This window comes from Acanthopagrus latus, chromosome 11 (assembly GCF_904848185.1).
Source record: "Acanthopagrus latus isolate v.2019 chromosome 11, fAcaLat1.1, whole genome shotgun sequence".
Classification (NCBI taxonomy): Eukaryota; Metazoa; Chordata; class Actinopteri; order Spariformes; family Sparidae; genus Acanthopagrus; species Acanthopagrus latus.
This window is the reverse complement of record NC_051049.1, coordinates 7169375-7184231: the sequence shown is the minus strand read 5'-3', so window position 1 is coordinate 7184231 and position 14857 is coordinate 7169375. Positions and strand designations below refer to the sequence as shown.

Here is a 14857-nt window from a genome sequence, read left to right as displayed (position 1 = left end):
TATTTCCTACGACAGACACAAGGACGCCAACTAATGAGAATGTGACTAATGCGAAGGTAATATCAGACGATGTAAATACAGCGGGACTCAACGGGGGGCACAGCTAATTCATCAATTAATCAACACGTTGTTTTTGCAATTCAGTCGACTTAACAAGCGAGATAAAACTTGTTTATCGGCGTGAGAGTGTTTTAATTTTCTGATCTAACTCGGGCAATAAAGCCAATAAGCAGTTTCCCAAAATGTTGATGATGCATTGCACTGCTATCAGGGGTGGCATGATTACGACAATCGAAATCAGATGCAGTATCGATGATTCGTAGATTTATCTCTGCTTCTGTCCTCTGCTGTCTCGCCGGGCTGGAGGTTTACACACCCTGAGGGACTTCATGATGCATTCAGGTGCACGTCTTAAACACTGAAATCTACATTGCTTCGTGCGACAAAGGATATGTGCACAGGGACATTATGGTGCATTCAAGTGCAGTGTTGTGACTACTGCTATATCATTGGGAGACTCACAATGGGCAGTTTTTTAAAACTTGGATCAAAACAAGCAGCGATATCATCTTTTGTATTCCACACATCTTCTCACTCAAAACCTGGCTCCTACACTACCTACACGCAGCTTGACTGCTGAAAAGGTTGAAGATTTGGGTGTCTTATGTTAGTATCAGATAATACAACCTCTAGTCTCTAGCGGAGATGAGGAGGTGACAGAGAGCTGTGACTATGATGTGTAAATTCAACTTTCCCTTTAATCAACATCCTTATTGTCTCTCTAAGGCACCGAAAATGCTGCCTCCCGATTAACCGCCTGTTTTCTGTGCATGTCTGTGTGTTTTGTGATTGTCTCAGGCCCTCGGAGACTCTGAGTTCCCTGCTGTGCTGCGGCAGCTGCTGCCCTTGATGAAGCCCCGTGGAGGCGAGGACAGCACCGCCTCGGGGTCAAGGTCCAGGGAGGATGAATGCGGGGCCGACGAGCTGATCCTTCTGCTGGTCTACCTGTACTCCCTAGCCGACGAGGCGCAGCCCGCAGACCAGGATACCGAGGAGGAGGAGCTGGACAAGGTGGAGAGGGAGCTGATAGGAGTGCTCACCCTGGTCATCACCCGAGAGCCAGAACTCAGCCCTTTGCTCCAGAAACTCACCGGTGAGTGAGAGAGTTAACGTGACCACAGTTTCATGATTATTTCCAGGAGCTTGGCCAGTTTGCCAGATTTGCTGATGTGCTAAAAGGAGTGGGAGACGGTTTATTTCCTTTGTCTGCCCCCAGTGATGTTAATGGGGGGATTTTTATCAAAGTCTTCACACCCCATCCCTCTCTCTCTATCCCCGCATTCACACTCTTTTATGCACACACACATCCTGGCCAGTTTGGCAAGCAGCTATGCGAACAGTGAAGTGTGGGAATGTCTGAACCTGGAGTGTGAGGGAGAAATTACCGTTTACATTAACATCCTCAACTTGTCTGCTGTGGCAATTAGAATGACCTGTACAGCGTACGCGTATAGAAAACCCGTTTCGGGTTTTTGTGTTTCAGTTGTTAATAGGCGCCAGTGTGCTTGTGTCTTCTGGTTTCTTTGGTTCCTCTATGCAGCACGATAGTTTTGCCAGTTTAGCTGAGCTGGTAGCTGTGTGGTACAGCAGATCAAGGCCAGCCGTGAAGATGAATTAACCGTCTACCTCCACCACCACAGCCAGCTGTACCTCCCAGAGTAATAGCATCTTTAACCTTGAGCCTGTACACACACATGGTCTCCTCCCCTGCCACATACTTCATAATTAGGGCTACTTTTAGTCTCAGCCTGCGCCGTACCTTAGCACACACCCTGAAATAATACACTGCTGTTAGGGTTTTCATCTGATATCACACACAGGCTTATATAGTATATATAGGGTTGGTAAATCTATGTAAAGCACTAATAAAGATCGTTGAGCCCTCTTGCTCTTTTTCACTCTTTTCCCTCTTGTTTTCCGTCTCTCTCTCTTCCTGTTCTACTTGGCTAAGTGCAGCTTGGATTTGAGGGGCCTCTTGGCAGGCACAGGCTGAGAGATGTGGCTCATGTTAAAAACCTGACTCTCTCTTATAAACACTTCATTGGAAATTAGCCTGTCATAGTGTGCCAGGTGTGTTACAGACATAAAAAACTGCGTGCGTCTTGCCCATTCAGAGGAATTCAGCCATGTGTAGTGTAGCGCACCCCGCTTTTGAGCCCCGGTGTGTGTACGCACACGCACGAATGTCTGCGCGAGAGTTTTTATGGCAGTCGACGGAGTGCTTGGCTGGGGTAACATGAGGCGGGAGGTGGTCTCTCTCTCTCTCTGCATCCAGAGCAAAACACTGATTGTGACATTCTCCCCAATTAAAGGAGTCAAATGGAAACCAGACGTTGAATGAAACCTGGTCGCCATGAGAGCAGTGTTTTTACAAATTCTTCTATTTTGTTCCTTGGCTACAGTTCGTGTACAAACAGGGCGCAGGAACACAAGAACAATATACACGAGCAAGAAAGCCAGAACCACAGAGGGAAAAAGAAGAGGATGAGTGAGTTTAGTACAGGCGAATGCAGCACAACCCGACCCCGCTAACTGCCTCCTCCTGGGAACTTAATTAAAGAGCATCTTCAGGAAATGGTGTTCCTCAGATTACTGTACACTGTAGATTTGTCTCGTGTTTCCTGTCTGCCCTGGTGGACTTGAGTTGTCTGTGGCACGGCATCAGACTTCCATGGACACATTGTGTTTTGTTGATAACAAAGCAGACAGCTGGTTTGGTTTGTTGCATAATTTATAAAGTGGACATTTACCTTCACTTAGGGTAAATATGGGCCTTGTCCCACGAGCATTTAAGACACAGATACTTCATGGCAAAACAGCTCATTCCAGTCTAAAAACCCGACCAATGCTCAAATTTCCTGGGGAAATATTGATGCCAAAATTAGGGAATGAAACAAATCCAACATTTATATGTCAGGCCAATATTGGCAGACCATAACATTGGCTGGAGTTTCCTGCAGTCTAGTCAATCTTGGGTGAAAAGTAAATCCACAAACATTTGGTGCACTCATTTTGATTAGGGTGCATTTTGAGCTGTCAGTTCTGCCAGTTCATCTTGACAGTGCTGACATTTTAGGGATCCGAGAGCTTAAGAGTAAAAAATGTAAGAGTTACTCACTTTTATGTTACCTCGACTGTCAGAGAATAAACATTTACTTAAAATTGCATTGGTTAGCAGACAGGGCAGTCTCTTCTCTGTGGCTTTTCCTGATTTGTCGACAAGTGTCAGCAGCAGATTTGGTGTTAGTAAGGATTCACAGCCACTGGACCGTGTTTGTGAGACAACAATTTAGCCCTGCAGTATATGGAATGGCTACAAAGGCACTAGGATTAATTCATCAGTTGGTTTGCCTTTTTATGGGATGTGTTGACAATGAGAAAATTGGAATATGCTTTATCCTGCAGCTTCACACCAGAGGGAGGACAGTAGAAGTGCCTCAACAGACTCCCCCATATGTCCTTATATAAAGTGTTAACTTGAGCTTTTGATTTCAAGAGGTTTTGCCATGTCTGCATGTTTGCATCGGTCATCACTACGTTTGAAAAGCCCGTGAAACAAGTTGACATCGTACCAGCACAGTACATTATGCCTGCATTGTTGTCTTAGGGTATGGCTTTCATTAAAGGCTTAAACAGTATTTATCCAAGAAAATGGTTCCGCTTATTGCAGCCTGGGAAATGAGCTCTTAAACCGAACGCTCCGCAGCCAACACCACATGTGGAAAGAGACGGATTGGTCATGGGCACCACCGCAAATGTTGAGCAAACACTCTGATTGGATAAGGAACCCAGTGCTCTCCTGAAACCTCGACGCTGATTCGCTGCTGCCACACCGTCTGCGGTGCGCGGGGCGGCGTGTGTGATGTGTGCAGGTTGTAAATAGCTCCGAGCAGTTACTGTTAATCCCCCCGTTCAGTTGTGGCAAAAACTACATTGGTGCTGGTGAGGGGGTGAAAAAGAGTGTTCCTCAGACTTCTTTATGGATTTGTTTCCTGTCAGCCTTGGTGGATCTCGGTTTCCCTTGGTGCCGAATCAAACCTCCTCCCTCTCATGTCTCAGTTCTTCTTCTCCACTCTCAGCACTGGGATACAGTGGGCCAAAAGAGAGAGAGAGCAGGCCAATCCAAATGTTCCTAATGCTTCAGCCGAGGACATCCAAGCTCGCTGATGGATCATAGTTTGTCTGCACTTATGTCAGTGTGTGGGCGTCTAGCTCCAGTAGTGAGAATGTGAAATCCCAGTTCCCAGATGGTGATGATGGTGATTTACTGGCGGCAGTGACAGAGGAAGTGAAGAAGGTCGCAAACTAACATTTTAGAGAATTTTAACTGAATTAGTGGCAGTTTAACATCCATGCTCCTCTCTCTCTCGCTCTCTCTGCCTTAGACACACATTGGGTTTGTTATTCATCCTGTCAGTGGGGTGTGCATGGGGCAAGGAAGAGGGGAGCGGTGGGAGAGTCGGACCTCCCCTACGCCGCTGTTTGGGTTGGCAAGGCAACGCGGGCCAGTCGAGGGACATGAAAGGGATCACACATAACTCTGGCCACCAACTCTCCATCCCGTCTGCCTACTTCTTAAACTTTTCTTCTCTTTGTTTTTTTTAAATTTCCTTCTCCATTTCTCTCCCTTTCTCTTCTTTTCCTCTTCTTGCCACCCTGTATTTCTATTTCTTCCTCGTTCCCTCTCTCTCGGGCCTTAAAGCACCAGGCTGGTTGCGGGGAGGGGGGAAGTGGAGCATAAGTTAGCCTAATGACTGCGCCTGATTAAACATATTTCCCCTGTTGCACTTTGTTTATGAAATTAGCCCCAATTAATTTTAATTGGTGGTCTTCCTATACTTCCTCCTCAGTTACACAAGCACACACACACACACACACACACACACACACACACCCTCACATACAGTACATGTATGAGGTGAAGTCTATAGACCCCAGGGTGAGCACAGCAGCCGGTGGCGTTGTTCTCTCCAGTTCACTTCATCAGATAAGCTGATGATATGGAGCTCAGGCTTTAATTAACATAGGCTCGTCAGGCCCTCACTACTGGGCCAGACAGGCCTGGTTAACGGGCAGGGCCACACACACAGTCACAATCAGACCCCCAGACTCTCACCCCGCCAAGTCTGCTCCCAAGTCGGCTCTGTGGTTGGGTCTCCATACTGGGTCTCTTGTGTTTCTTGTCTGTAACCCACTTCCTACTTTGTGCTCTTCTTGGCCGATATAGACCAACAGGAGAACGGTGTGATAGTTTTGGTTGAAGCTTAAAGGGGTGAAACGAACCAAATGGCAACAAGTCTGGGGTCAAAGAGCAGCATGGCAATATAAATCAACTGTAGAAGCAGGGTAGGTGTTTGTGTCACAACTTCATCTGCTCCCAAGATGCATGGAGAAGAGTCTAAAGGGGTCAAAACTACAGCAGCTGTTGTATATGTTCAATATATACGTGTTGCTGGTGTTCTGACCTCAGTATCGATGAGCTGACAGATTTTGAAACATGAAACCTTTTTGTGTTTTACTTGAATGTCACTTTTACTAATTGTCACCCTCCTGTGGAATGCTTTCATGAATGTGGTTGTTTATGGCCCAGTAATCTCTGATTTAATGAGATGACTTTGAGTACAAATATGTATATAAGCTGCTGGATAAGCTTGAAAATGTTCCTTTAAGATGCTTGAATTCGACTATGGAAAACAAAGACTGTGTGTCAGTATGACTAGTCACCCCTTTGAATTAAGAGACTATAAGTGTGATCCTCCATAACAGATGTGCGCATTGCAGAGTGATGAATACTCGCTTTGTTTTATAATTGGCTGAGATACTGCAGACTGTCTTACTAATTTGCAATGAAAAATGTTTCTATAGAATTTGCCTTTTCTCTATGGGGAGCACATCTTCAAACTCTTTAGCCCTCACACTTTGATTTTGTGCTACGTAAGGTATCACATGCCGCCACTGATGATGGAATTATTTGTCTTAGTGGAGATGAATCAGTGTATAATTCCTGTAAAGGATCATTTTATATAATCTCTTGAGTGATAAAGAAAGTATTTGCATTGTGCAAACAACACTTTCTTTAGGAGTATTTGATGAGCTTTGAAAGAAGAATTTGATATACTGACCCGGAATTAGTTTGTAAGTTTTAACCCGATACAATGGAAAGATGCATAGATTAGATGAATGTATCTGTCCATCAGGCTGTGTGTCCCATCATTACACTGTAAAATAAAGTGATGCAGTTACTGACTGTAACACTTACCTTTACATTGTTTCAATAATCAAGGAAGCAACCATGACTTGTCTTAATGTTCTTATCATCTCATCTGACCACTTCATTGGGTACTTTTGTTCAAGAAAATAATGATCAGGTTTGGCTGAAAATTTCATAGATACATTAATTTAACTATGTTTAAAATTGAGGTTGTAGTTTGCAGTGGTGTCGAACTCGACTGCATTATACCGAGAGGGTGTTTTATCATTTTTGCCATCTCATTTATATACATGACATTGGCAGAATATTAGGAACACCTTTTTATTATAATGCTCTCCAGTGCAACACCACTACCTACAGCGGCCTCAACAGTAAACACAAAGTAGAATTATTACTCCCCTGACAGTGTCAACAAATACTGGAAAAATTATAAGCTCCATAAATTTAATGGAACCGCTGTTGTGTTGGATCACATCAGATGTGCAAGTGTGCCTTAAGAAGTGTGCGTGTATCAGCGACAACGCAGCAAGTTTCCATCAGGTTTATTTTGTCTCTGGAGATTTTTACCCTCAAGCGATGCATGCTGGGAGGTCTGCTAATATGCTGATCATGTATCTTTTGGAAATTCATTTTATAAGTTAGATGAACTCTGAGCGGTATTCATTCTATGGTCTGCAGTATACTAATCAGATACAATGAGATGTTTCTCACCCACATCATAAAACGCCAATAAATTACTAATTAGTGTAGGACCGTAATCAGATGTGATATCACATCTGTTAAACTGTGGGGGGTTCATCTTTTTCATTTATGATGTGAAGTCTAAATAAAAACTCTGGAACAGATCAGAACAGGCTTGGCTTGTAAGTGAAACAATATGGATCAAAGGAGACTTCTGTGTGTTCGGAGGTATTGACTTTTTTATATTTTATTGTTTAATAGACATTTTCTGTCCGGAGTGTGTTGTTGACAGTGCACTATTTGCAGTCATGAAAAGCGCATTATCACACAGAAGCAAACCATCATCTATCGGAACAGTGCAGTCAGAAGTATACGTGTTTTTTTCAGGCAAAATTGCACAGATCTGGCCCGGAGTGTAGTTTACACCTCTGTTTGTTTTATGGAGTGTGTTAGCGCTCAGCGGAGAATTCCTCTGCTCCTTATTTATGACAGGAAATGCACATCATAAAAGTCTCGTAAGAACTTATATCTCCGCTGGGAATTGGAGCCTGTAGAATGGAAAAGGACACTATTAGATCCCACACAGACTCGCGAATAGATAAACAGGCACTCGAACATAAGCAGACACACACACACACACACACACACACACACACACACACACACACACATACAAGCGGGCTCCAGAGGGACTCGGCGGCCCCTGGCCCCTGCACACGCGTCAGTGCAGCCGGGGGTCAGTCTGTGACACACTGACGGAGGGTCAGCGCAGGATTCCAGCCAAGTTTCTCTACCCGCTCGCCTGTCTTGTCTTCTGCAGGGAAGCTCGCCGGCTCCTTTGGGACGACATCCCTTTTGATCCGCATACATACGTTTCTGCTTAAAGTCTGGGTCTGTGTATGTATGGGCGTCTGAGCGTGTGCTTTTTCTATAGTCTGATAACAAATGTCTCGGCTCAAACAACATTCACGAGTTAGTGTGTGTGTGTGTGAGTGTTTGGTCGACTGTGTGCGTCTGTTTTTTGCCAGAGCCACTTGGTTTTACAGTATATCTGCGTTTTATCTGTTGGTGCGGAAGAACTTGTTTACGTTTAGGATTCCAGTCAGCAGTGAAAGATGACCTGTCCTCATTTACCAGCTTTCCTCCCCAAGCTGTCCCCTCGCTCTCTCTCCACCCCGTCCCTCCTCCAACCGGTTCAACATCCTCCATATTTTGCATCTGGGGAACTCTCCAACCCCTCTCCACCCTCACACCCCGAGCTGGACATCCAGCTGTAACTCTTGGCGACATCGACTGTCAATAAAAGAGAGGCGGTCACGATTTCTTTTGCCTTCGGCAACTACGCCCTCAAACAACGGCGGGAACGGAGTGATGCTTTTTTTGCGTTAGCTTCCTGTACAAGCAGTGGGACTGGTCTCACACTCCTGGAAGTGAAACGTGTCCATTCAGTTCCGAGTCATCCTGCACGGTTCTGAGTCCTCCTGGGTGGAGAATTCCTCCACGGCCTCGACACCAGATGGAAGCTCTCCTGGCGCTATGAGCTGGCCGGGTCATTTCCTGTCAGGAGGCCTGGTGTTAATCAAAGCCTGAGCCAGTGGGAACGCCCCTACTCCCCTACCTCCTCCTCCTTTTTTTTTTTTTTTTACAACCCCTCTCCTCTTACACCCCCTCATCTAGCAGAGAGCCCAAGAAATACACATTTTCCTCCCCATTTTCCCCGCTTTGTTTCTGTTCCTTTGTCTTCCATACCATACTCCTGCTTTGTTTAGTACATGTCATACTCGGCTCTTCGGGACTTTAGGTGGTCGTAAATCATGAGGCGGTAATGGTCTGTGTTATCAAAGTGTCCCTATGGAGGACTGCAGGTCCAGCCAATAGATAAAAGGCGATTAATAGATAATGAGGAGGAGAAAGGAGTCTTTCTTTACTTTTGGTCTGGTGTCTGGTCACTTTCTGATGTAGTGTGATGGACACAGTGGGAGATAGGCTTATCTCCTCGCTCCTCCTGCTCAGCTGACCCCCTCACTGACCAGACACAGGCCTGTAAGCCAAAGGGGGGCAGTCGGAGGGAATGTTTGGACCGAGTCCTCCTGCTATGTCTACGTGCCTCATCTCCAGTGTTCAATGGTGAAACCTTGTCTCAGCTGTGGTTCTCTACATGCTTGTAGCTCATGTACCCCAGTTTTCAGGTTGATGCATAAAAACATAATTTAGTTAAGGAAAATTCAGTTCAGCTGAGCATGAAAAATGCTCTCGGGATGCAACTGGGACTCATACTTAATACTCTGGCTCGAGAACATGATGTTCCATCGGTTCTTGCTGTTGCTGTATTATCAGATTTGCGATTTAATTTTGATGACCGCGAGCAGTCCAAACTATTGCTGTTTTTGGAGAACATGTCTTTCTTGTGGAGGTCACAACCTAAGAAACAGTTCTCGTCGTGAATTCTTAAAATAAACCTTTCAGTCAGACACATCTTTACAAGTGCCAGTTTTCATTAGTGAAGCAGCAGAAAAACAACAGACCTCAGAAGCAACGAGAAAGGAGAGCAGGAGGCTACTAGCGCCTTCTCAGCACCCATGAATTCAGGTTTTACTTGTCGTTGCTCTGGAGGCCAAAACTGGTCTCGTCTATCATCTCCTGCTAAAGAAACAACACTTTTATTTACTGTTTATTTGACCTTTTATATTACCAGGAAGTCCAGTTGAGAGCAAGATATCTTTTACAAGAGACACCTGGCCAAGCGAGCTGCTCTATCAAAGTCACAACATGATAAAATGCACCACATAAAACAAGATATACAGACATCCACAGTAACACAGATGAACAGGTCTTCAACCCATTCAGCAGGTGCACTAGTGTCCCTCCCACAGCCGAGGCTTTTGAAAGAACGCACACCGATCTGACTCCCTGTTGCCTCCTCGCACGCATAAATGTGACATAACACATCAAGTTAACGACAGACTCTTCTAGACTTTCCAAATGTTATCGAACCGAATGGATCAAATTCTAACAGTAAAAAGATAAAAAGAAAGCCATTTTGTGGAGCTGAGAAAAGCCTGTGATTCTCCCTTTTAAAAGATTGTTTTAAAAGGGAAAAATGCTTTTTGGGAGAAGTCGAATACCCAGAGTGGCCACAGCGCCAAAATGGTTTTGCAGTCCAGCGTCGTTCAGGTGACTTGCAATAACAAATAAGCTGTCCAAGAAGTCTGGCTTATTTATATTTATCATCATTCATAATGGACTTACATCATTGTTATTCCTTTCATAAGAATGACTTTTGTGTACTTTTTGAGTCCTCGCTGCGAGGGCTCGTTTCCAGCCTGTTACTCTCTCCCTTGTTCCTTTCACTTAGCTCTGCCAAGGCCCAACAGTCCCCTTTTGTACTCTATCAACGTATCCAATCACTTTCCACATCTTCATTGTCTGCACTTGTCATGTTGTACTTAATTCTCTGTTGCACCTCCTCTAGCAGCAGCATCAGTTCTCTCTTGCTTGGTGTGTATGAATTTGTACTTTCTTTCAATTTTTGCCATACTCTCATGATTTATATATTGCGTTGTTGTTGATATTAGAACAGTTGAATGAAAAAAAAAAAAAAACACACATTAACTGAAGGTTAATGGAGTCTGTTCTGGGCCGTGACCCATCCTCAATCAAAGCTTCATGGAAATCTGTTTAGCAGATTTATTTTTTATTTTGTAATCCTGCTGCCAAACCAACCAACAAACAAAGGAGAAGACATCAGGTCCTTGGCAGGGGTAATGAGAAGGACTTTTAACTAATTGGTCTTTAATCTTTCCTCTGATTACTTGTTTCACTGATGCTGTTTTTTTAATAGCCTCACACAAACCTGATATGCATATAATAACACCACGTCAAAATCAAGGGGAGGCTGTAGCTCAGCGGGTAGAGCAGGTCAGCTAGTGATCAGAAGGTCGCTGGTTCCAATCCTGGCTTCCTGCGACAAAGATATAAAGCGGTTACATGACATGACTTCAAAATCTAAGTTTACCACCAGTAAACAGGTGTCTTCATAGTAATTACAAAGCCTCAGGGGGGATATTAGTCAATGTAGCGCAATCACATGCAGCAACGTTCCAGTAAATACTTTAGATAATAATTTCAGAATTCTCAAACTGCTGTAGCGCTTCTGACTGTCCCTTACATACAAAGATATGTTCCCTTGATAACACAAAGCCTCAAAAATCACCAATCTAACTTCAAAGCAGATCTGTTGTTGTTCGAGCACCGATCGATAAGAACTTTGAAATTAAAATCAGTACATGGAGGAATGTGAACCTTTATTTCTCCAAAGCAGTTTAGTAACAAGTACGGCAAACATTCTGAATGTCTTTGTGTTTGATTTTCTCTTAACACTAAGCAGCTGTACGAGCAGTTTTCCTAAACAGAATGCAGTCTGCAGAGGTTCGATAACGAGCCCTAAATCTTAAGTCTGTCCAGCCGTGTTGGAGCTGTGCTGAGTAGCCTCAGCCTGATGGAGCACAGACCGTTGCGGAAGATATCATTTAAATCCTATTATCAATTGAACCTATTTCTCCATCGCACTTTCTGTCTGCCTCTCCATCATTTCACCTTATCTTCTGTTATAGCTCTGTCCACTTCTTGGTCCTCACAGGCTGCCTCTCTGTCACACACACACACGCACAAACTTGACTGCTCTTTGATGCCGACAGCTGCTCGCCGTCTGCACCGTGTCTGTGAGCTCAGCACTATCACATCCGACTCAGCCCCGCTCCCGGTCCAGGTAAACTTCTCTCTCTGATGGCCAGAGATGGAGGCATGAATGAACCGGCTGCAGTAACATTTCCTCCGCAGTCTCGCAGATGGGCGAGAAGCGTTTTGGCGAGAAGGAGCGTCGGCTGGCGTTTTTTTATCGCCCGCCATCCACACAGCGCGGGCGTATATACGGTGATAATGACTGTCTGTGGCGAGGATTGCTGCTGTGAGGCCAGTGTAAACTCAGCCCCCCTGAAAATAAACACATTAGGACACACACATACACACACACACACACACACACACCTCCCCTTATAACTGTCGCCTCTTTCCCCCAGGCCAGAGCGACCCCCCGCCCCTATTGTATACTCCCCCAGTATATCAGCTTCTTCTCCGTCACCCCTGACCCAGAACACACAAACTCAAGTCTCCACATTGAAAACACTCTCTATTTTTGGCCCTGCTTTAATTTCCCTCTCCGTACTGTAGCGATAGCAAATCCTAAGAAAATCCACTGTAGGGGATGTGTTATTTCCAGGATGGGATGTATGGTTTTCATTTTCTCTTTTTCCTGCTCTCTGCTCCACGCCTCCCGTTCCTGTTTTTAGACTCTCCTCGCATATCGCCGCTGGAAGTGATCACAGCTCCTAAGTAACATCCCACCAGACTTTCACAAGTTGTACACAACCTCTCTGCTTCAATGATACTCGCGCTTATTTATCGAGTGTTGACACAGCGACATCATTGCCGCGGTGTCTGACTCAGTTCTTGGAGAAGGATCACACAGTGCGTCAAACGTACGGCGAATTAAAATTGACAAAACTTATGAATTATGACTGGATTCTTTTAAAATAATCATATTATCAGAAGATGTAAGTGCTTGCAGGGTGTTGCGTCTTGCTGGAGTGCCGTTAGACACACTGATGTGCGTTTCATAGCGTGGCTGCTGCAGCTCTGAGCCTCCACTGTCTGACACTCGTGCGCACACAATGCTAACATCTGTCTCTCAGGTGCGAGCAGCCGCTCTCTGGTAGGCCTCCTCGCATCACTGCACCAGTCAAGAGGCTGAGAGCACTAACACACACACACACACACACACACACACACACATTAGCAGCTGCCTCACACTTTCACTTGAACTTGATCTTAATAGTTCTAAAACTAGCAAACTTTGTAGCCCAAATGTTTGCAGTTGTGATACACTGCGCCGATGTTCCTGACCCATCCGTGACAGCCCTCCATTTCAGCGTGTGGGAGCGGATTAGCCCGTTGTGTATTTTGAATGACGGGATTATGAAGTTTGTGTGTTGCTGTAAGGCTGGCCTGTTTGGAGACTGTGTGTTAGTCGGAGTCCAGTGTGTTATTTGTGTTACGATAACCCAGTTTTGTAAGCAGTGCATCTTATCTGCCGAGGGTACAATGGTGCCCGCGGGCCAGGACTGTAACACACACACACACACACACACACACAGTCTTCAATTAAAAGACTTGTTGGCATTATTAAAGGACAAGTTCACGCAAAGATTAAAATTTAGTCATTATCCACTCACCCCCATGCCAGTGGAAAGTTTTGAAGTCCACACAACATTTCTGGATCAAAAGAGCATTAAAGCATTTTCCTAAACAACTGAAGTAGATGGGGACATTTAAAATGCTAACAAACAACCAAAAGAAAACATAAAATGTCTATACATGCTCCAGAACCTCTGAGATCCAAACTGATCTGAAAAAACGTATTTACACATTTTTTTAAGCTGAAATCTTCACTGTAGCTCCCAAGTCAAAATTGTTGACCGTCTGAAGTGGATGTGCCAGCTCACTGTGAGTGGAAGGTGTAGGTGACTTCTTTTCATATCTATTTGCGATCATCAGGTGGTTGATTGCACCGTTATTTTTTTTGTTGCGGTTTTGACACGTAGTGGAGCTGGTACGTCCGAGCAGGAGCTGAGCCGAGCAGCTGCAGGAAAGATTTCAGCTTAAAGGTCTAGTTTGTAAAAAAAAAAAAAAAAAGTTGATTTTTGAGTCTCACTCCAAATTCAACAAATATTTTGGTGCTCTGGGATGTGTTGAGACGGTGCAGGCGCCAGATTGCCCAAAATACCAATTTTCACATCGTGTTGCTTTAAGACAATGAAGAGTTGTGATTCAACCTTTGAATAAAAGTTCTGTTCTGTTTGTGACCAAAGTGAAAAAAGAGAAGCAGACAGTTCAGAGATGTTCCCTAACACGCGGGTGGCGTCAACATCTCAAGGTCAGAAATAATAAGTGGTGTGTCTGCAAGGGCTCACTGTAGCGCTGGCCTCATCCACCCTATAATCCACTTTGATGTGGACCTCAACCCCACCAGGATGTGATGTTTGTGTAGGATGCCTGCCTGGACCGGGTAAGTATATGTATGATCCTGTTGGGTCGTGGGTACCTCGGTGAGGGCTTGTGTGATGTTGTCCAGCTTAGGGGACTGGGACAGGAAGTGGGGCAGCGATTAGGAGGATCTGCCATTCGCAAGAGGAGCTTCCTGCGATAGGAGGCTTCCTCTGTGTCTGTGGGACTCCACAACTTATCTCACCACCCTCCTCACTATCTGCCAATGACTTCTCTTACAGTCCACTCTGCTTTCATTCACTGCTGCTGGCACATACCAGCTGTGTCTGTCACACATATTCATTTCTAGGTTAAAGGGCCAGTACACATGAAATACAGAAGGATATTTCTGTCCCTTACTGCCCCTGCCTCCATCCCAGTACAATTTAAATGCATTTGATTTCGTTGGGGATGCAGCTACATGATTTCAGAATCAAGATATTAGAATTAGCGGGTTTACATGGACACAAGATGTCTGGGTGCTCTGGACAATGCATTTGGCCCTCCAAGGTAAACGTATTCTGTTCAAAGCTAAAAAGCTGCTCCGAGGACTCGACCTAGGACTTGTCCTTGCTGAGAGGGAAGAACAATAAATTCATGTCACTTATTACATTACTTCAGCAGAGGAGGTAAAGTTTTCAACCATGTACGTTGCTTGATTGCTCGGTTGGTTGGTTGTTGGTCGGTTTTATGGTTGGTCAGCAGGATTGCTTCGTTGGATTGTCAGCAGGATTATACAAAAACTAATGAATAGATTTTCATGAAATCTGGATGGAGGACGGGTCTCGGTCTCGAAATAACATA

At 44.8% G+C, this 14857-nt stretch overlaps 1 protein-coding gene across 1 annotated transcript in view; it reads left to right on the top strand.

Moving 5' to 3' along the window:
* The window catches only part of scfd2 (sec1 family domain containing 2), a 93315-nt gene that overhangs the window by 41976 nt on the left and 36482 nt on the right, over window positions 1-14857 (top strand). Inside the window, exon 5 of the mRNA XM_037113688.1 lies at window positions 859-1153. Within this exon, the coding sequence (XP_036969583.1) occupies window positions 859-1153 (295 nt within the window). The remainder of the gene's footprint in view (window positions 1-858; window positions 1154-14857) is intronic.